Source organism: Chiroxiphia lanceolata, chromosome 2, assembly GCF_009829145.1.
Source record: "Chiroxiphia lanceolata isolate bChiLan1 chromosome 2, bChiLan1.pri, whole genome shotgun sequence".
NCBI lineage: Eukaryota > Metazoa > Chordata > Aves > Passeriformes > Pipridae > Chiroxiphia > Chiroxiphia lanceolata.
In genome coordinates, this window is record NC_045638.1 from 102,856,177 (window position 1) to 102,879,102 (window position 22,926).

At 44.0% G+C, this 22,926-nt stretch overlaps 1 protein-coding gene across 8 annotated transcripts in view; it reads left to right on the plus strand.

The window, feature by feature from the left end:
- The window catches only part of PHLDB2 (pleckstrin homology like domain family B member 2), an 81,630-nt gene that overhangs the window by 7,107 nt on the left and 51,597 nt on the right, over positions 1 to 22,926 (plus strand). For 5 of the 8 annotated variants that reach the window (XM_032679619.1, XM_032679624.1, XM_032679621.1 and 2 more), the window contains exons 1-3: positions 7,268 to 7,315; positions 16,504 to 16,613; positions 19,922 to 21,270. In XM_032679619.1, the coding sequence (XP_032535510.1) occupies positions 16,565 to 16,613; positions 19,922 to 21,270 (1,398 nt within the window). In that variant the 5' untranslated portion in view covers positions 7,268 to 7,315; positions 16,504 to 16,564. Of the gene's footprint in view, positions 1 to 7,267; positions 7,316 to 16,503; positions 16,614 to 19,921; positions 21,271 to 22,926 lie in introns of those variants that run through there. The other 3 variants (XM_032679626.1, XM_032679627.1, XM_032679620.1) reach the window with 3 other exon arrangements.

The following is a 22,926-nucleotide window of genomic DNA, read 5'->3' on the forward strand; positions in this document are numbered from 1 at the left end:
GGCTAGTTTTGTGTCCTCATTTCATGTTGCTCAGTAATTTATGTCCTGTTAGCAAAGCGTATCACTGAGATAGTGCATTTCTCTTCTTGGTTAGAATGGGCTTCTAGTTCACAGGATAGTTTGGGAAGCCTGCAACCAAAATGAAGGTTGTTGCTCACCAGCACTGGGATGCCTCCCCCTTGAGTGCTGTAAGGTTTCAGTAGTACAAAGAGAAAGAAAAAAAAAGAAACCTGCAAACAAGGCATTATGAAAAAGAAGCCAGACTACTCCCAGCTTCCTATCTCACATTTCACAGTGGTCTTTAAACTATAGTACAAAATTATAATTTATTAAAACGATGTGTTAAATATTGTCATATGTTAATTTCCTGTGATACTGCGGGATCAGCAAGCATATTTTATTATTTCCTGTGGGCCTAATCCTACATCAGTCAGTGGAAATTTCATGGGAAGCATGTGGTGTCATGGCCACACCAGTGCAGGCCCAGAGTGAAGAGCACATACAGGGTTTTGTGGCAAACAGGCTACCCAGGCTGCCAGGAACAGCGCTGTGGGATGGGGACGGATGCTCTCCAGTGAGCAGTGTAGACAAGGATATGTGCGTAAGTCAGCAGACTTCTCATGGTCCAGCTCCTGTAAAATAGCATTTCCAAACTACTCGTATTCCCAAAATCTCTGTGTTTATTTGCTTCTCAGTTTACCTTGTACTGTTAGCTGGGTGCTGCTCTGTAAATCTTTAGCTTCTGGTTAAAGTGCAGGGTTCCCAGCTGCCGCAGGCTGGGCAGGTGGAGAGGTGTGGAGCTTTGAATCTGAAGTACCCAAGTGCTTTACTTCCTTTACACAAAGATCATGGTACCAAAAGCTCTTCCAGCAGTTTGCATCCTGCACAGAGGCTGAGGTCATCTGGAGCCCTCCCAGTTTCATCCCCTGCCCTGCCTGCCAGAGCCCAATCCCATAACTAGCACGATGACAGACTCTGTGAGGAAGGTGGCACACCCAAGAGCAGGCAGAGGGAAACAGTATTACCAGTAGGATGGTCGGGCATGGTCCCCCATTATTCCCCAGGGTAACCCAAAATGGGGCTGACATAAGGAGGAAAGGGAAGGACAGGATACGGATTAATCTGGCACAGGGCATATATGATGGGTATGTGCCACATCCTATCTCACAGTGCCTTGCACACCAACAAGCTCTCTGGTACAGAAGCTGTCCTGGCCTCAGGAGCCAGATTTCAACAGCACCCATCAGTTAAAAACCTGTTGGGAGATGCTGAACTACCTTCCCCCTTCCCCTGCATATTCTGATGGGAGACTTGCTCTTCCTTTGTGCTGACTGCCCAGCCCAGTGTATGACTGTATTCCATTCTGTGACATTCTCTACTACCCTGTAATACTTTTAGGATTTTGTTGAAGGGGGTGCAAGTGCAGTGGGGAAGCTAGATGGTTGGTTTTCACTTGATTTCTATTTTGGTTTAGGTTGATTTTGCCTTGGGTATTAACGCATCTTCAGGATGTTTATCATTGGGTTTAGTATATTTTGTCTAAGCATTTAAGGCAATTTTAAGTAGAGGCTTCATAGGGAGAGAATGGTTATAATTTGCATTTTGCAGTTGCTTATAATTCTTCCTCTGTTAGGAGGAAAAAGAAACAGAAGTCTGAGGCTAAAATATATCTCTGCATCTTACTCTGCCCCTACTAGTGTGAGAAAGTAGTAGCGATACTGTGTCATCCTTTGTGCTGTTAATGGGACATAATTCCACATTTGGGGGCCATCTGCTGAGAAGAAAATCTCTACAACCCTTCTCAATGCACATATAAAAACTTGCCAGCAAAGGCAGCTTCATGAATCAGTTGTGAGAATATATTTTATCTCAACTTTGTTAGGCAAAGCTTTTTACTTTACAAAAGACCAAATGACTCTTAACAGAATGAAGTAAGTTTTGTCAACCATCTTTCCTTTTGGTACAAATAAAGTGGTTTACCTCTTCTGACTGTACTAATTAATTTAATTCCACTTGAAGGGGAAGAACACTTTTTGCAGGAGGAAGAAACCAAGTGAGAATTTATTTCAGCACAGGGAGATCTATCTTTACAAAGATTAATTGTGAAATTAAAGTAGTAATGTTGGTTCTTGTGTTCCACACTTTGCCCCCACTGAGATTTCTCGTGTAACCCTTGGCAAACAGCTTAAATTCTTTTAGATTTCTTCTCACTTCCTACTAAAGAAAGTACTATCTCACCGACATGGCCCACAATATTGCTATATACACATGCAGATTTGATAAATAGAGACCAAAGGAGAACAGAAAACTTCCTGGCTTGGCATCAGAAGCAAATCATAAGGCCCCAGACTAACATACATATAGGAACTTTTGTCCTGTGCAGGGCAACCGTAAAGTGAAGGTATCCATGTACAGTACCATTGAGTACAGAATGATTAGCTGCCCTAATCTATGACTATAATTGTAAGCCAGTGTAGCTACAGAATTCGCACCATGTCTTCTGCCAACTGTTTTCCTACTGTTTTGGCATCTATGAGGAGCGCTGACCAAGGTTTTGCCTGTAGACCTAATGCTTGCAGTTTTCAACGTTTTCTCACAGATCATATGTCAAAAACGTACTTGTGTACAGGAAAAAACATTTTAGTACCACTGTAGAGAGCTTAGCTGCTGTAGCAGCTAACGAAGCCCTAAGCCACCCCCACTCACCAACACACCCTGATTGTAGGAAAGGGAAGCAATTAATCAGCAGTGAAGACAGAGAGCCATACACAAGCTAACAGGGGAATGCTCTTGTGAGTTGAAGCAATGTCTGTCCTGTGTTAGCAAAAATTCTTTTGATCGCTAAAATGCTCTATTTAAAGAAGAAACAGCATGATCTTTTATTGCATTAAATGGTCTAGTTGCTTAATAAAAATGGTTACCTCTCCAACAAATCTTGTCTTGTTTATATCTTTAGGCCATCATGGCTACAACACTGCTGCTACTTAAATGAGTCATTATGAGTTGTGCAATTATTGACAGAGAGATTTTTTAAGGTAACTACTTATTATTAACAGAAAATTAACTGCCTAAATTAGTCTCGCTTTAATGGTAGTTCTGCAACACAGTCATACTCTGGGGTAGGCAGTCAGCACAAAGGAAGAGCAAATCTCACAACTGCACTGCAACTCCAGGCAAAGCCTCACAGAACTGCAACAAAACCCACTTACCAGACCTGTCCCTTCAGCTCTGAATTCAGCTGCGAAAGCAGCCAGTGCCCAGTGATTCAGAGGAATGCAAGACCTAACTGCTTTCTTGCCTTGCAATTACAACCTAGTTAATTGTGTACAACTGTGCAAAGGAAGAGAGTGAGGAAATTCCTTTCTTGACCCTTCCAGCAATTGACTTGCGCCCTGGAGCATGAGATTTGATTACTCATGTAACTTATTTTCCCCGGGCAGTTTCTTCTTGATAGCTCTTGTGTGACGACTTAGGTTTCAGGCCGAGTCATAAGAACACTCCACTGGTTGAACACCAATTTACATTATTATATTATTGTTTGATATGCATCCCCTACTGTGTGCTTCATTTACAGATTTTTAGATTTTTAACTAGGATGACCACTGTAACTATTGGGTGTGATTTTTTTTCCACTGGAATGGTACTGATGAATGCAGTACCATTCATGTTGCCTTTAGATTTTGCAGAGATTCCCAACGAGCCACAAAAATCAAGTTTCTTTCAGTACCTAGCATCCAGTCTTCTACACTGCCTCAAAATGTCTTTGAGGAAGTTACAGCGGAAGAATCACTGCTTGCTTTGAAGTTTCACCAGAAGTTCTGATTGTGACGGTTGTTATTATTTTCAAGCTATAAACAATTGTATAATTTTATTCTTCAATGGCAAACAACAGCTGGCTTTTTTCACAGTGGTTCAAAATGCTCTGGTGAAATGATGGAAAGCACTGAACCTTATGATTTCATTTGTTGTGACATGTTTGTTCAAAGAGGGTGCAATTTAATAATCCATTAGTGTGTTGGTGATGCCAGTTCAAGAAACAGAGGTTTGGTCTCAAGCACAGCAGCTCAGATCTATTTGTTTCTCTTCTCATCAATCACCCTAATGCAAGTACTGTTTGGAAATTTGTTGGAAGGGGTAAAGGTGCAGGGAAGGAAGAGGTTTCGCCTGGATTATTTTCTTGGTCTGGTTTTCACAAATAACTGCATCAGCCCTCCAAAGAAGGTCACAAACCATAAATCAGGAACCCAAATTAATAGTTAAGGCAGGAAAGGGAAGAAACCAGACCAGTTTTGCCACCAAAGAAAAGACTGGGTGTAACAGCACCCAGTCATCAATGGGTAGCCTTATCTCAACTGATTTTGTCAGGCTCTCCTCCTGCAGGTAACATAAAGCCTGAACCAACTCCCAGCTGTGGGCTCTGGCTCATTTGACAGAAATGCAGTCATGTCCACACCTGATGTGGATAAAATCTGTAAAGGTAAGGGACCAGGTTGTGATTGTGGGTGCCTGCTCAGAGGTTCTGAAGCAGCTGATCTCTCCTTCCCTCTTACAGGAACATGACATTGAAATATGGTAATAAAATGATATTTTATTACCATTTGCAATGCTCCTGATTAAAGCATGATTTTTGCAAACATTCCAACATTTGATTTCTACTTATATGAATCACCATGGAAACGAAACTTTTATTGGGCATGCTTGCATGCTGAGGGGTGGAGAATTTTAAAAGCTCTATAATATGCAGTACAGTTGTTGTAGCTGAGCAATTGCCATGAAAACAATTTATACTAGCTAGGTGGATTGTTGAACCCATCTATGGCTTGTAGCTCTTGTGCCAGTTTCCATACACTTTTTCCTGACTTTCTTTAATAGTAGCATTGTTGCTTTTATTTCAGCAAGAGTTTTCTTTAGGTTTTGGAGTTTCACTTCTTTGCTAATTTTTAAGTGTTTCCCACTTGTAAAAATTCCAAGACAGGGTTTTTTTTGTTGTTGTTGTTTTAAATTGCCAGAGTCTTACCTGTTAGACATTACAACCCACCAAGTTATTTTAGGGCCTCAGCTATGGCTGGTTTTAAGTACCTCTTATTATTTAGAGATAAGTCCTATTCCTTATTTTTATTTCCTTTGCTGCCAAGAAACAGATGACATTTATTCAGATAGAGTTGTCCAATCATACAGGTATCAGGGGAAGCACATGGTCTGCCTTATCCAGGTGTGCTGCCACCTCTTGTGTTGTGTAGGAATTAACTGAAGGTGTGTTTCAGCGGGCATATCGAAAGTCCTTCAGAGTAACAGCTTAACAGCAAGAGCAAAGTTACAGCTTTCCGTACTATTAGGCTTCGTTTTCTCTAGGGAGCTTTTTGCAGACTGTTATCTAGAGTTTTCCCACTTAAAAGGAAAAAGAAGATCGTGTTAGATGAAGGGAAGGCTGGCTGCTTTCAGTTCTGGCTGTGGCAGGGTTAAGAGTCATCCTCACCTCTACCAGCTGTGAGCATGTCCTTAACTCTGTATTAATTATATGCATCTACTTTTATTTTTTAACCATGTGTACTCCTTCTTTCTTGTTCAATGAACAAAACAGAAAAGCCAGATTCAATGCTAGTGATAAATGAAGCATTGGGATGTTTGTAGAGGCATCACAGAAGAGCTCATCTAAGTTCTGGCCTATTAGTGTAAGTAGTCTCAAAGATGTCTTTTTGTATGTAAACTACAGTAGACACAGGACAGCCAGGGGTGTTGGGGTTTTTTTTTTGGTTGGTTGGTTTGGGTTTTTTTAAATATTCTCTGGTATTTTGGGTGTTACTAGACAGATTCCAGATATTAATGAATTATTACAACGTTTAGATTGTGGTAAAGTAACTGTTCTAGCCAAGTAAAATATCCTCTGGAATATGCCAGGTAGGAACCGGATCACCAGGGCCCCCATTTCCTCATGGCACACGGGTACAGTCAGCAATCGTGGTAATGGGTTACCTGGCCGAGGGCTGCGTGAGCTTTGACTCATCCCACAGGACCCTCGCACAGCAGGTATGTGCTGCAATGCCCGAATTTCCTCTTTGAGAAACAAACGGGAAAAGGTAGAGTGACAAGGCCACACAGCACGAAACAAGATCGCTATGCAGGATACTCTGGCTCACTGCCCTGAGCACAGCCCTCCAGGCTGGCTCGCATCTCTCATCGCCGGGCTTTGCCTTACCAAGCTGAGACTACACGAGCGCTTGGAAAGCGAAGGTTGCTTATATGCCCTGGGCTCCCAGCCCCCAGTGATCCCAGGGATGGCATGACACCTCTCTGGAGGCTTTGTCCTCTTTTCCCCGTAACAGCTGCAACCCAGTGGTCAGCCTCGCTGCCTCTGTCAATGAGCAGCCTTCAGAGCCAGGAACCCTGAAGGGTCCAGACTGGCATCCCCAGGCACTTGCCAAACCCGGGATGGGTGAGATGCGCTGATCTGGCAAACATGCTTTGCCAAGCCAGTGCTGGTTCGTAGGCTTGCTTTGGTGTGAAAACCCCTCCAGCAAGGGCTGGACGGGCTCACCGGCCCATTGCCCACTTTGGGACAGCGAAATGCTGGTGGTGGCAGCTGCCACCCGCATGCATCCTTCACTGATGCATGGGGCCTGGATGGGGGTCTTTTGGGACCCCTGTGTGTGTATGCACACACGTGTGTCTGTGTGCCCACACACACACGTTCAGAGGTGTACTTTCCTCAGGTAAGACTGACTCGCGGGACGCCTCTGGCAGGTGGCAGCAGGGTGTGACCCCGGGCTGGGTGAGCGGCAGGGACACCCCAACCAAGGCACGGAGGCAACCCGGCTCCCCTCCGGAGTCAGGAGGTCAGAGGGCAGCCCCCTCTGCAACACGGCTTCACCGGAGATGATGAAGAGAGGAAGATGAGGTGGAGGGCGAGCGCAGGTAAAGGCAGCCCCGGGCACGGAAAACCGGGCCCGCGCCCTGCCAGCACCGCCCTATTTGCTCAGCTAATCTCGCGGGCAGGAAATTGCCTGGCGACTCATATTTATGGATCGTGAATGGCCCGCGGTAGCCCCTCCGGGGGCATCCCCGTGCCCGTTTGCCCCTTTTCGCCCCTCTACCCCCGCCCCCGACACACCCCCATCCCGGCTGCCCTTCGGCCGCCCCGCTCCCGCGACCCCGGCCTGAGGGGAGCGAACCATTCCGCCCGCGGGGGTGTCCCGGCCGCGCCGGGGGGCGGGCGCTGCGGCGGGGGGCGGCTCCCGGGGGCGGTGGCGGCGCTCCCAGAGCCGGGCGGGCAGCGGGGACCGGGATGCGCGGGGAGCGGCGGCGGCCGGAGCCGGCGGTGAGTGCGGGGGAAGCGCCGTCCCGCGGGGCGGGTGAAGCCCACCCGGGCAGCGGCGGCCCCGCTCTCGGCGGCGGAGCCCCGCGGGCGTGGGGAGAGGGTCCCTCCCGCGCGCGCAGAGCCCGGGCTGACGCCGGCTCAGCCACTCGCAGTCGTGCCCTGGTTTTGGCTACTTTTAGGGGAGTTTGTGCCATCCCCTCGCCTCCGGCCCCCTCGCACGTCTGACGGGTGTGGGCGGCGGGGTCCCCCGCTTGCCGCCCGTCTCGGCAGGGACCCCGCTGCTGAAAGAGACGGGGCTCCCCCCGTTGTCCCTTTCGTCACCGGACGCTTCTCCCTCCCTCTTCGTCCGGGTGTTCTCCCCGGTTCTGCCGCGTCCCCGCCGATGAACAAAGCCTCTGACCCGGGCGGCGGCGGGGACATCCGTCCCCGCGCGTCCGTGGTCCGAGGAGGCAAGGGAGGAACGGCAGGGCTGGGCTTGGCTTGGCTTGGTTTTCCATCGTCAATAGTCTACCTGATGGAAGGGAAGACGTGGGACAGGGCTCTTTGTCCGCGCTCCTTTGTTCGGCTAGTGGCTTTTAAAGGCTCCTGCGGCTGTGCGAGGGCTGCCGTGCCCGGCGGGGATGGGTTCCCGGGGCTGAGCCGGTGATGGATGCCGTCTCGGCATCACTGGAGTTTAGCAACAGGAACCCGGCGTTACGGCTGATCGGTTTGCGGACGGAAATCGAGGGGTTTGGGCTCTGTCTCCCCTGACAGATTTAGACCTCGTAAGTCCTCCCTCGTGTAGCCCTGTCAGCAGCCGGGGTGGGATTCGGTGGCTCTGGGAGCCGCACGCTCGGCGGTGAATTCAGCTTGGAAATCAGAGCTTTCTCGGCAAGATACCTGCTGCCCACCAGCAAAAAGAGGAACGGGATGAAAACTGCAGCCCCCACTCCTTCTCCTCCTGCTCCAGAGCTGCCCGAGGAATTTCCCCCTGTGCAGAAGTGTAAATAGACTGAGTGTGCTTGCACAGAGGCTCAAGAGATGGGCTTTCTGCTCCTGCCACAGTGCTTGCGTGATCTCGAACACATGGCTTTTGTCACCAGTTCCTTTTCCCCCAAATGCTCATCTTGTCAACCTGTCATCTTGTCTCTGAGCCTTGACTCTGCACGTGCCCAAATTCTCTGTGTCTGCATCTCCAGGGCATCTGTGTGAACATGATGCCAGTCAGAACATGGTGAATATTTCATCTTTGTGCCACACGTTCCCTCTCTTTTGGGGGAAGAGGGACACAGGAGCAGCCCGTTTTGCAAGTTTTCGTGTTGATGAACTTCTCAGTTTTTCCTTTCACTATAGTCTCATGGATAATGTCACCAAAGATAAGGTATTAACATGGGAGGAGGAAAAGCATGATAGTGCCAAATGGAATTTCAAAGGATGAGGATGAGATTGCTTTCCCACAGCAGAAGGAAGTAATGTAGGAAAGAAAGATGAAGTAATCAGAAGATGGGAGAGTGCCTACATTTTCTGTCATGGGGAGGGGTAGTCTGAACCGAGAGGATAACAGAGAGAGATTATTTTTGGGCTGTCAAATAGTAATACTATCATTTCTAGATAGTTCATTTTACACACTTCCTTTTCCACACCGGCAATTTATTTCCCTTCCATTTTGACAAATGCTAAATGGACTCACTTGTGTGTCAACATTTTTACTGAGGGAATGGAAATATTTACCAGCAAGCAGGAGGGGAAGAGTAGTAATTTTTTCCGTATCAGTTACTGTCTACGCTTATCAGATGCAGTTATCAACCAGCTCCTTGAAAGTAGGCAAAGGCACCAGTTGACCATTGTTGGGAAGGAACAAAGACCATCGTGAAAAATTTGAAGTATTTTGGTTGTAGATAGGAAGCTGAGAATGGGTGAGGTAAAGATTGCAGATCTGTCTTGAGGCTGGAGTTGGATCAGAAGGACTAAAAGGGTTTGGATAGGAAGATTTTTTTTGTCTTTTTCACTTGAAGATCCAGAGAAAAGCTGAAATAAGCAAACTCGATGGGGGGGAGTGCTGGTGATTGTTAATGCTGTGTTCACTGCACATGGAGTGTATTCTTTCCATTTTGATTTGTTAAAACAGTTGGTTCTGATGTGTAGTAGCTGTCAGTGTAGGAAGCAGTGTTTCCCATTGAATTAAATGACTACCTATAAGATGATGCCCTGCTCTGGGGTATTCAGAGCAGGTGCTGTTCATTTAGGTTTTGTTTTAGACCAGTGGAACAGACCCAAGATGCCACAGAAATTGAAGGGGAGTTTTCCCCTGTAGAAAGGAGGTCTTCCAGAGACGGTTATGTAGAGTGAACTCCATAAATGTGACCAAGCTTGGTTTTTATTTTACTTAGATCTCATGCAGGGATCAGTTTTTAAGTGAACCATTTTGTTTAAGTTCATTAATTATAGTAAATGGTGTAACTGCAGGTATAGTAACCATATTCCTTGCTTAAGGGAACAGTGCTGGGACTTGCTGATAAATGCTGTCCTGTGTTTGTGCAAGAAGACCCATGGCTTGGTAGCACAGCAGCCACAGCAGATGCCACTTGAGCTATCACTGTCATGATGGGGTTTGCCAAGCAAGTGTGATGAGAAGTATTTAGTCTGGGGGCATGCTTGCTGCCCTGAGAGTGCTGGAAAATGAAGAAGCGTTCAAGAGCTAGAGGGGACGTTTGGAAATATGGGGCAAGCATTTCGGAAAGGAGTCAAATTGAGGAGAAATGGAAGAACAAAATGAGAGACAGAAACTGTCAGAATAAGTGGGCACTGGAGAGAACTGATTAACGAAAGGAAGTGACAGGCACAAAGTGGCAGTGAAAGAAATCAGCACAGAGGAAAGCAGATAGTGGGAAAAATTTGTCTGAGTGGGAAAATGCAATAGATGGGGGAAAGTGGTAAGGACATCCAAGAAAGAAAGAAAAAAGAAAAAAGAGTAGATGATCTTTGAAGCTGTTCTGATTAGTTTTTCTATCTGTTTAGATTTTCTAGGCCTTACTTACCTGCTTACCTTACTTACCTGTAGCAAGCTCTCATTGAATTTGTTAGGGGTGTCCCAGAGGCAAGTTGATCATGTGAAGTAGGATGAGAAAAAGGAGAAACTTTTCTTTAAGGCCTTTGTGCTCTTGTACAGTGACAACTGCTGCTCCTTTATGGTATGAATTTGGATACCTAACTGTTTTGTGCTCCATCCCCTTCCCGAAATTTTAGATGAAGAAAGTCTGTATTTCTTGGGCTTCAGGAGTGAGAATTATATTGATCTAGATACTACTACAGCAGCTATGTTGTTTGGTTTGTTAGTGGTTGTTTTGTTTGTTAGTCTGCACAATGAGATGTAAGCAGTCACAGCCCACCAGCCACCAGCAGAGCTTTCTATTTGCCACTCTGTGTGAAATTTTAAAGTCTCAATTTGCAAATCTTTTGAGCATGCTCACAATTTCAATAGGAAAGGAGTTAATGAAATAGCGTCAGAACAATACCAGGGAGCTTGTCATTACTGTCATGAGATGAATCAGTCATTGGTCAGACTCTTTAGCTTAACTACCAGAAAGGTTCCAAGATGGAAAAGAGGCGTATGACTGGTATTAGGGTTGTCCAACCTGTTTTTCTGTGTGAAGAAAGGAGTTAAGTGTTTTAACGGAGATCTCTTCTAGTATGTTTTTACCCTCGGTGGCTTTTTTTTGGGCAGAAGAGAATTAACTCTCCTTCTTCCTTTAACTTCTCTTGGTGAACTAGTCCAGATTAAACAGTGGTTTGTGTGACTGTAAGATAAGGAGGAGACAGTGATGTCTACTAAAATAATGTGGTATGACTAGGTGGTCTAGTCTCTTGTCCTGCCAAATGCATAGGAGTGAGGTCAAATTCATTGAAATGTGTACAATTTCAATTTCAGGTAAGAGTATCTATTATGGCACAAAAGTTATGAAGCTTCAACTTTTCCCCAGTCATCACTCAGCAGTTGGTATCTCTTATATCAGTGGCTTAAATCTCAATTTGTAGTCACCAAACCATAGTATTTACATGGTAATGAATGTTTTCGTTTTTGATGTGCATTTAAAATTGTCAGCTGTCGTGACCTGATTAAAATGATTACATCTGTCTACTTGAAAGAGCAATTGATGTGACAATGCCTACAACATCAATACTTATCAAATAAGAGAGAATCATGTTTTAACACTAAGAGACAATGGTTAAAAAATATCGTATTTAGGTTTTGGAGTAGCTGGGGTGGTTATTACAGGAAAATAGATGTGGTTTATGAGGGGGGTAAAGTTATTTAGGGTGTTTTCTGCTGTATTGTTTTATTTCTGCTCGTTCTCCAATATCCAACACGCTAATTTCTCAGAGGAAGAGGTAAGCCATAAGAGCAACTTCCTGTGCCACTCCCTTTTCCACATCGGAAACCTGCAGGATTGCAAGAGGGTGACTTAGTCAAATCTGATTCACAGATATTTGATTTTTAACTTATTTAGTGTTGCTGAAGGTGCCAAACTGAGTTTTAGCAACTAAAACACCCTGTGCCTGTAACCAGACTTTGTGCTCACTTGCATGCAGGGACCTATGTGTCGCAGGACTTATTTTGTGAAAAGTCAGGGACTGAGCAGATTTCAGGGCTGTGCTGGGAGGAAATTAGCTGTAGCTTTTGGGGTCTAATGTACTGTGTTGTGGGGGAGGTGGAAATGAAGAAGGATGTTTAGGGTGATCTTTAGATAATGGCTTTGCTGAGTTGTCCAGTTTTTGGCAGAGATGGCTTTGCTCTCTCTTAAGGATGTGTCCATTCAATAGTTCATGGGTACAGAATCTCCACCAAATTATGCAGGTGCCTTTCTGTGAATATATTGTTTTAGTTTGACAGTGGGCTTCAAGGGGTTGGGGAAAGATGGATTTACACCTAAGTGTTTTGGAGGTAAACAGTAGATCCCAGTGAGTTTTACTTTGCCATCAGATTGAGCCTATCAAGACTTTTGTTTGTAAATAAGCGAAGTAAATCGGGGGAGGGAGGGAACAGGCTTAATTTAATCAGGAGCAAGTACATTGTCTTCAAATTATGCAGGAAAAAGGTAAATCAATTTGGTAATGGAAGTCTGTTTATGCACATAGGTGTGCTATACTGTGGAAAAACAAAATCTCTGGATACTGAACCTATCAGCACTCATTCACCAAATTTTGTTCAAGGTGTGAAAATTCAGGAGCCTTTCTTATTTCCAAAACAGTGTGTGTTTTATTGGAATAATTGGAACAGACTCTAATAATCTGAAAATCTTGTTGCAGAACAAATGAAACTAATGATGAGAAGATGGTGCCAGTGATGGGCTTTTGTCCTCACTCTCCACTTCTTGGAGTTTAGTCTGTTTCCAAGAGTGACAATACTCTGCCGTAGGAGTTTCTGAGGAGAAGTGTCAGAGACAGTTAGAGGTAACAGGAGCTGCAGGGAGCTACAGGTAATGTTTTGAGAGAAACTGAAAATGAAAAAAACAATGAAGAACAGAAAAACCTTAAAAGAGAGATGGTCAAGTTTGAGAGCTTTGTTTAAAACTATCTTCAGTCAGAGGAGTGCTTTAGAGATGCTTGAGGCACTGCAATCCGTTCCCTTGGTAAAGTAAGAACCAAGTGGGTGCTATAGTAGTCTCTGCTAAAGGGAGGTGGGAATCAGTCCAGGCAGAAGTAAAGGAAGAGGTGAGACACTTATGCACTGAGAAACATCGCCCTAAATCTGTGGACTAACTGCTGTGTACAGCTGTTCCTGTAGCTTAGTTGAGCTGCAGCTTTAGGCTCTTAAGCCAAAGTGTCCTGATTTTGGCTGGTATTTCTTCCTAGTAGCTGTTACAGCATTGTGTTTTGGATTTAGAATGAGAATAATGTTGATAACACAGCAGTGTTTTTAGTTTTTGCTAAACAGTGTTTCTTTAAAGTCAAGGACTTTCATCTTCTTATGCCACGCCAGTGAGAAGGCTGGGGGGCACAAGAAGTTTGGAGGGGATGCAACTGTGACAGGCTTACCCGAGGGATATCCCACATCATATGGCATCATGCTCAGCATATAAAGCTGGGGAAAGAGCAAAAAAGGTGGTGCAACATTCAGAGTGATGGTTTTTGTCTTCCCAAGTCACTCTTACGTGTGATGGAACCCTACTTTCCTGGGGATTTAATTCCTTGTTTTGCTTTGCCTTGTGCGTCACTTTTGTTTTACCCATTAAACTGTCTTTAACTCAGTCCATGCATTTTCCCTCTATTACTCTTCTGATTCTCTCCCCCATCCTGGGGGGAAGAAAGCAAGCCACTGGTGGGGCTGAGTTGCCAGCTGGTAAACCACTGCACAAGGGAAAGGAGTTTTTACTGTAGAGCCACCTGGTGTTATAATGTCTTAAAATTGGAATCCTTTGTTAGACTTGCTGCCTGTTTGAGTCGTGAATCACTGTTTCTTCTGGTCGTTAGTGGAACAAAACTTAATTTGGCCTGGGCTCTGTAGAGATGAAACATGATTGGTAGTGCTGTATACATTCACTTCAGATGACTTTATAAATCCCAGATGAAATAATTTTGCTTCGTTCCAGACAAGGCAGAGTGCAGCATGTGCTCTGTAACGAGAGTCAGCCTTGCTGGAGGCCTTGTTGGAGGCTCTGTATAACCTCATCTGAAAGCATATGATTTCATGAGAGCAGATATACTGTGGATTTTGAGCTGTTTGTTATCTTAACTCATTAATTCATTAATTGTTTCTTTTTTTTTTGCTCACAGTGGAGAGTTTTTAGAAAGTTCTCCCCCCCCAAATCCAATTATTACGAGGGGATGACTTCTCTGATCTCTCATCCTCTAAGAAAAGGGATGTGTAATGAGTTCTCAAACTCGAACTGAAACCATATAAATATTTAACCTTAAAAAAGACATTTTTCCTTTTAGTTATTAGCAAACCCAGGTGTTCACCAAACTGAATTGAAGATTGAATTTTCAATTGCGTAGAAACCCTTCCCTTCTAGCCGTGCTCTCCTTAATGTTTGTCACACTGATTAAGTGGTAGTCGTCATCTCACGAGATAAAAAGGATGGGGTTTTTTTTGGTGATCTTGACCATAAAGCAGCAGTGTTAGAGACACAGGAAGTGCAATTATGTCTTTCTTTCTTTTAAACTGACCCTTTCTTCTGTCTTTTAATTCCAAGTTGCCCATATTTTGTTTTTTCCTATTCAGTGATACAGTGACACTTTTTTTGCAGAACAGTGTGAAATGTTGAGAGTCACTAGTTTTCTGTGTCAACTTGAACACGTTCTCAAAAAGTTAAAGTTTTGGTTGTTTTCTGGGGAGGTCTGGGCTTGAAGTGCATTATTTTTAATAGAGATTACACAAGCAATATGCCAAGATGGCAATGTATTGGCAGTATTAACTGGATTTGTGTCCTAGTGCTTCACGTTTGGAAGGCAGACGAAATGCAGAGACAAGTGGACATGCAAAGACGCTGTTACCTATTGCTGGGCTCAGCTGCCTGTTGCCACAGCCCTGCTAGGGGTCTGTGGGCAGTCCCCCAGACCTGCTCCAGCAAAGTTAGGCTCCCGAGATGCTAGGCAGGTTTTGAGTTTGGAGGAGCTGAGGCAAACTTGGAGGAATTAGGGAGGGAGTCTGTCTGTGAGGTGGAAGACCCAGAGAGGTAAAGAGGACGGTAAATGTTTCATGTCAATAAAACAACCTGTTGAGCACGAAACTTGGGTGGAAAAGCTCTCTGCTGTCCAGATTCTTTCCCCCCATCTGCTTTGGAGAATTTCAGTCCTGTGATGCTGGAGAGGGTGGACATGCTGGGTGAGTCCCCTCATGAAGTGTGGTGCTCCAGGGATCTCCCTCCTCATCCTGGCTCCTTGAAAAGCAGTGCTGTTTTTGGGGAATGGTCGATTGCATGATCTCGGAGGAAGGCCACTTCTCACTGTGAGGGGGACGAGGTGCTTGGTGGGGTGGAAACTCCCCTTAGGACTAAGAAGTGACCTCTGCAGAGGAAGAAAAAGCACTACAAAGTGAGACCAGCACAGAGGGATTCCTGGGGGAACAGAGCAAAAGGACAGGGATTGGCTTCCCCTTGGGAGAGCAGCTTGTGAGGAGCAGATGAGGTAAAAGCCAGAGGTCACGATAAAGGAGCCTCCCTCTGCAAGGATCAGCAGTCAGCTCCCTTCTCCCAGGGCTGTCCTCCCAGGAGACTAATATGAAAAAGCATGGCACAGAAAGTCTGTGCACCAGAAACCTGGAACCTCGGGGCTGTGATGACTGTGGTTAATTAAATAGGTGGCTTGTCTCTAGACAACCCCAGACATCTGTCTCCGTTCTTCACTTGTTTTACTGATGCGTTTCTATTTGCTTGTCCAGAGTTAAAGCCCAGAGGACCTACAGATGGTCGCCATTAAGTTTGTCACTTGATGCAATTTAAATTTTTTTTTTTGCCAACCATTTAAAAACAGATGTGTGTGTAAAAAAATAAATCTTGTAACAGATCAACTCACTAGGGATCTTCTATTTGGATTTAGATTTAATTTTAGTCTTTAGTGGCTGGAATTTAATTTTGGCATTTCTTTTAAGCTAAGTCTCTCTTGTAGCCATATCAATTTTTTTGGTTTTTTGTTTGTTTTTTTTTTTTAACAAACTTTAAAGAATCTCTTTGCATTCCTAGTCTAGCTTCTTTGGAAACTCAGAAACCATTGCATGCCAAAACGTTTTCTGTGTTTTGGATCACACACCTGGTTTTGCATAGGTTTGCTCATGATTGCAGGATGCTGGTGTTGCATGGGCTGAAACTGTGCTGTGGGCTTTCAAAAATAAAGTCTTCAGAATCAAAGTCCAACCATGTTAATGATTTCTTAAGGAGGCAACAGGATCACAGACAAAACTCAGGACCTGTGACTAGTAACTGCCTGTAGAGAGTGAGGATCATAGATAATAGCTGATTATCAAATCACATTATATGTACTTTGCAAATAGGTGTTTGTTTTGGTTTTTTTTTCCACAGTCTCCACATTAAGCACAATGTCCCTTCCAAATATCCTTTTAACTCTTTTTTTTTTTTTTTTGCGGTGTCTTGGGAAATTTCCCTTTAAGAAAAGCCAGTTGTTGTCTATAATATATACTTCAAAAATGTTCTCAGAATGCACTTCTTAACACAATGTTTATTTGTTTGTTTTCTTTTGTTATTTATTTGCAGGTCAAAATTTATCTGGTTCACTCTAATTAGTGTTGTTTTAACCATCCTGTAGAAGACGAATATGATGCCGAACAGAAGTAACCTCTCCTCCTTTCAGAATGTTGGATCAGGTAATCAATTAAAATGAAATTTGTTTGTAAATGTACTGAGATCTTTCAGCATTTCTGATTGATTTTGGTCCTTTAATTCTCCTGACACATGGATAAGATCAGCGCTGTGTTCTTATTCCATGCCTAACTCCATTTACCAGGCAGAACAAGGCCACAGCTGGATACGCTGCAGACAGCCAACCCTCCCCCATCAGTTTAATGCCTGGCTGGAGTATATATCAGTGACCCCCAGCTAAACAGCTCGGGAGAGGAAGAAAAGGAAGGAGGGGGGAAAAAAAGAGAATATAAAAAACTGGAAGAATTTCCTTCTGTAGCTCCAGGCAGCAAATACTTTGCTAAACAGAGGACCCTTGTGCTGTGTGTGAAGGCTGGGGCTGACCTGGATGCAGGATGGGTTCAGGGCACGTCATGTCCCAATGCTCCTGGCCTCAGTCTCTATAGCTGCATGTGAAGACAGCATCAGCCAGGATGTGTAACGCATCCTGGCATATTCATGAAGTCTCTACCCAAACATTGTCCTAAAAATAAACAAAACAAACAAGATCTGGTTTGCGGGAAGCAGCTACTTTTCATCTAAACATGTGCTGTCATCCGGTTGGGATTTAACCACTGTGGTGCTGGAACCAAAAATGCAGAGGAACTGGTGTAAGGTGCAGTAGAGAAAAGCTGAAATTGAGTGGCTACGTGAAGGTATCGTCACCTTTTCTTACTGTACTTGTTTGGATTTCAAGTACAATGAACCCTTCTCTGCTGTGGTGAACAGGCATGCAAGTTTCCGTGAACTAACTTGTTTTTTGGCAAAAGCATCCAGTCTTTGTAGGATTAAATGTGCCCTACTGGTTTAGCAAGAGAGTAATGAACAATTTTTAATGCCCTATTAATGTGTCTGCTACGCTATTTATATATAAGCCAGTGGAATTTATGCAAAAATAGTTGAACTTCAGCTGTATTCAAGTCAAGTTTTGGACAGTAAAATTTTGATATGAGATTAGACTTCAAATTTAAGAGAGATTTGGAAGAGAGGAGGAGAAAGAATGAAGATGGAACTTAAACTGGGTTCCACAATGGAAGGCTAAGTATAGAAGGCATGTACATTGTGCTTTGTATCTGTGCTCTTAAATAACTTCTACATCGTATTGTTCTTCCTTAAAACACCACTAATATGATGAATGCTTGATTTTCCAGGTGATGTTGTCTTGTCCTGACAAGAGTTCTTTTGAATGTGGGTCATGTTCCTCCTGTTGTTCATTTGAACTTACTTATTACTGTTACCAAAATTTATGAAAGTAGCTAAAACATGTCAAGTAAAATGTCTTAATATAAGAAACTGCAGTTTCACTGCTCAAAGTGTGAGGAGGACTCTCTGAACTCACTGGTTCAAAGGCAACTTAGGTAGCTGGATTATCATTACAAATGTGTTAAAATTATAAATGTAGTATAAATCACATAATCACAGCCAGTATAAAAATATTAAATTCTGTGTAGTAGTAAACTCGAGGTTTAGTTTTGAAGGTGCAAGTTAATGTTTTTGGCCACTATCAGAGCTTGTAATTAACAGCTGCTTAGCCAGGTCCACTATGGTCAAGAAGGTGTTTGATTTAATTTTGGGGTTTGTGTGTACATTCTCTAATGATGACTCCTTTTATCTTCTGCCTATTCAATTCTATTCTTAGTGATGGTTACCTTTGTTCTTAAACTTATGGGTTTTTTTTCCTTAAGAATTTAGGAGAATGTGTTGTCATGTATTTACTGTTGCCATGTACTTACTGTGTTTTGCACAGAGGAAGCCTGTACAACACAGGTCTGTTGATGCCTTGGACAGCAATGAATTCCATGGGGTTTTGCCTTATTAGCAAGGAAGGTCCCAGAAACAAGGAGTCGTGTGAAGAATGCATTGCCACCTTCCACTAGATATCTGAACCTAGTGATCCTCAGTGAGACCAGATCATATGAACTCTGGTGGGGGGCAGGAATCCCATGTTTTGTTTCTAGGTTCTTATAATTGCCTGAAGTGGTATTTGGAAGAGGACTAAAATATTGCCTCCAAGGATTTTAAGGGCACTTTGCACATTAGGTTTTCCTGCTGAGTGACAAGCTGAAATTAGGTTTCTCACGAGGTGGCTGAAGTCACAGGTGAAATGTGACTGAGCCAAGAGTAAATCCCAGAGCTGACCCTTATTTTCAGAATCAACACTCACTGGCACTGAAGGAACTGACACTCAAGTCCTTTATTAGTTTGAAGCACAGCCTAGCACATCTCAGGACCTGCTGTAAATGTTAAATAATGTCATATCTACATCAGCTGAGGTCTGAGTGTAGGCCTGCTGGGGGTCCTGTTTATCTCCTGCAGTGACTGGCACTGTCAGGAGCTGAATTCCTTTCTTTACTTTTGGCAAAGTGGAGCTCAGAACTGTAGGCTGGAGCTTGACACATCATTGAACAATAACATTCACCACAGTAGAGGCTTTTTTGGCCTCTTCCCTCTTCCAGAATATAAATTGTAGTTCTGAACATGAAACATTAGGACCTGTAACCTTAACCCCCATCAGTGTTTTTAACAGTCATGTGGTTTTGTTGTTTTGAATGAAGTCATGGAGCCTAGCATTGTACTTCCTTAAGGTTATATTTTAACCAGAGTGCTCTTTGCAGATGTAGTTACAGCTTTATATTTTAAGAGCAATGAGCTGAAACACCTTGAAAAACGTGCCTTGATTTTTTACTTTTCCCATTAAGCTTTGCAGGATAATCCACAGGGTAAGCAAAAGGGTGACAAACTCCTACTGAGCTTTGAATTGAGCTCATTAATATGTTGGGCTTGGATGCACTAGCTACACAGGTTAAAAGAAGAGGTGATCCAGAGCAGGATCTCATGTCCTTGGCCCTGGGAAACCTGACTTTGGTTCTTTACTCTGCTGTCTGCTTTGCATCTTCTCCCTGAGCCTCAGTTCCACAGCTGTAATACATCAGGACAGTAATGCTTCCTTACGTCATGGACATCTTAAGAGGCTCAGAATTATAAAGGCTAACCCACAGACTCCTGCAATGGATAGAACAGCACAGGAAGAGTATAGCATCTTTGCAATTGTGTTGCTGATTTGTGGTATGAATTTGGTGATGTCCCTCTACCTTTTTCAGTCTCTCAGCTTTTGCAAAAACAGAGATGGGAAAATTGTGCATCCTCACCTTTTAGTACAAGCAGAGTAATTACTCCAAGAAGTGTTCTTTTTAAGTTAATGTGAAGGCATGCACATGTAAGAGGGTACTTCCTTGCTAAAAACTTTTTTTTTCTTCTTTTGTCTTCTTTACAGATTCCAGTAAGATTATGGCAGAATATAGCCACGCACAAAAACAGATGGAATTACAAAATGCTAGTTTGGGAAAGGGTTCTGTGGCAAATTCCCTTGAAAATGGTCTCCAGGATATTATGGAAAACCTCAATACGAAGAAATATTCATCAACTCTCAAATTTAAAACCAACGGGGACTATGCTGGCTCTTATTTAACCCTTTCACAACCTATGCCAGTTAAACCTAATCCTTCCTCCAGTGTTAAAAACACACACTCTATTAACAAAATTCAAGGAGGCAAGCAGTTCCCCTGTGAAAGCCCATATCTTCCAGATAAAAGCATCTCTGTAAAGCATTTGGTTTCCATACCAGGTGCATCACCATCCCTCAGCGGGTACAATTTAGGAAGGACAGACTTTGATACTCATGCCAGCAGAGAAAATGAAAAATCCCTTGGGCACATGGATAAGTTTCACTACTCAAAGTACAGTCAGAAAAATAAATCTTATGACAACATCTACTTCCCAGGGATGCTGGAGACAAAGAAGATCTCAGGCTCTCTTCTGACTATGTGGAATGGAAGCCTGGGGAATGAGCTGGTGCTTTCACCTGCAAGCAATTCGGGGGCAGCCAGCATGCCTTCTAGCCCAAAGCAAGGTAGGAGGATGAATGTTGAAAACAACCTGGCCCTTCACATGAAGCCAGTTAAGTACAAGGATGTGATGATGGAGACTCTGGGTTCACGGCCTAGGAAATACTCTGGTGGATCTCTAAGTCATATGGGAGCGTACAGTCGTTCCCTACCCAGACTTTATAAATCAACAGAAAACCAGCTGGTGCCATTAAGTTTGCCCCCCAGAAGCTCTCTGGGTAATAGTAAAAGGAAAAAACTTGGAGAAAAAGATCTACCTCAGAACGCTTTAGATGCTGATAATTACCTGAATTTTTCTTCTTGCAGCTCAGGGGTTTCACCACATGCAAACTCTATCTCTGGGAGTAATCCCTATGTCAGTTCAACTCTTAGTGTTCCTGCAAGCCCTCGAATTGCTAAAAAAATGCTTTTAGCACCTTCTTCCCCATATTTGCCTGATGATTTTGATAGACTTGGGCTCTCAGGAACAAGTCCGAGTAGTTCTTTCTCCCCAGTGGATTTTGACAGGTCATTCTCTGTCCGAAGAAACCTTTCCACCAGTTCCATGGAACTTGATGACCCAGATCTGGAAAGTTACAGACAGATGCCAAATTCTCTGCAAACGTCCATGCGAGAGCGGAAGAACAGCATTAGCTCAATTTCAGGAAGAGAAGATCTCATGGACTACCACAGGAGGCAGAGGGAAGAGCGACTTCGGGAGCAGGAGATGGAACGCCTGGTAATTTTTTTTTTTTCCTCTTAGTTTTTCGTGACATTTAGCACTTGCAAAATGTCCATCCCAGGTACCTTTCTGATGGCTAGACAGCAAAACATAGGCTGCTCTGTTCTGAAATTCAAATGTTGGCTGTTTCAGACGCGTCATTTATTATCGCGCTACATGAAGCTAACGCTTAAATAGCTTGCTGCAGTAACAGCTTGGATAGTACTGTTCAGCCATCCTGAAAAAATGTTGGAACCCATGTAAATTGCATTCAGTTATCCTGCGGGCTCTGTTAAAATGTCTGTGTACATAAAACCCATAAATTACACTGCAGGGATCCAGGACTTTTAGTTGTAGATGATGGCACTATTTTGTGGTAAGTGGGGAAATAAAAGGGATTCTGCTCTAAGCTGCTGAGCCATGTGTGCTGTGGAGTTAGGTATACATTGGTGTGAGCTCAACATCCATCAGCAGAGCTTCTTCTGCTTGGTTTTTACTTTTCCTCCTGAGTATTTTCATTAAAATACAGGCCTCCTTGCTTCTCCCCCTCCCAAAATGGCAAGTAGCAGAGGGGGACAGGGTTTCTTTCTTTGCCTCTAGTCAAAGCAGCAGTGCATGCTGCTTCAGTTTGGGATTAAACTTGGTAGTAAAATGTAATTTATGTATTACAGAAACAACTTTTGAGTAGGAAAAGTAGAAAGGTCTTCAGAGCAAAGAAAGATCTTTGAAACAGCTTCTTATTGAAACTGTCTCTGGAGGAATACTTAGTAGTTCTTCAAAAAGGTTTTCTAAGTTGCTCCAGGAGTCCCTGACCCTGTTATCATGCATTGGTATTTCCTGATTTTATCATCCACATAAAAACAGATGGGCCAGTTGATATTCCTGAGTCTTAGATTGGAGACATTAACTTTACATTTTTGTGCTTTAATTCAAATTATGAATTTGAGCAAAACCTGTCTAGTTTGCATACAGACACTAAGGCTGCAGGAGAATTCACTTCCTGGGTAGACTGGGGGTGAAAAGCCGTGGGGAGGCAGAATGCAGGGGTAGTGGGAATGTGGGAGCAGGGGCTGCCTGTAAAGGGCCACTAGCAATGACCCAGTACCTGTGCAGGGCCACTGTTCCCATCTCGAATCGCACGAGTGAACAGGTTCAGCTAAAGAATTGGAACCCATTCAGATATCTCCCCTGCACTGTCTCACTGATGTCCTTGATGCAAGTTGGTGAGGAACCTGTTAAACAGGCAGGAGCCTTCCTTTTCATCCCTAACCCACTCAGCACTGTAGTTTATGAGGTACACACTGTTGTTTGCAAGATGTGAAAGTGTTCATCTTTGCCTGCTCAAAACCAGGGCTGTGGAGTTGAGGCATGAGTGTGAGAGGGTGGCAGGCACTGCCCCTTTCACGCTCCATGAGTGTCAGGGTGTGTGCACCCCTGCCCTGCTTTGCCCCCCAGAACCTCTGCTGGCTCCCCTTGAAGCTGCAGCTTCTCAGGAGCAGGGACTGGGCTCCCCAGGGTGAGAAGGACTAGCTGTGAGTGGAAACGGCTGGATGGCTTCGGAAAGGTTTTGGGAACCATCAGCAGAAATGGTGATGGGTTGTTTCTCTCTCTTCTTGCTGCCTTTGTCCTGCTGTTCCTCTGCTCCTTTCAGAAATCTCCTTCCTTCTCCCTAGT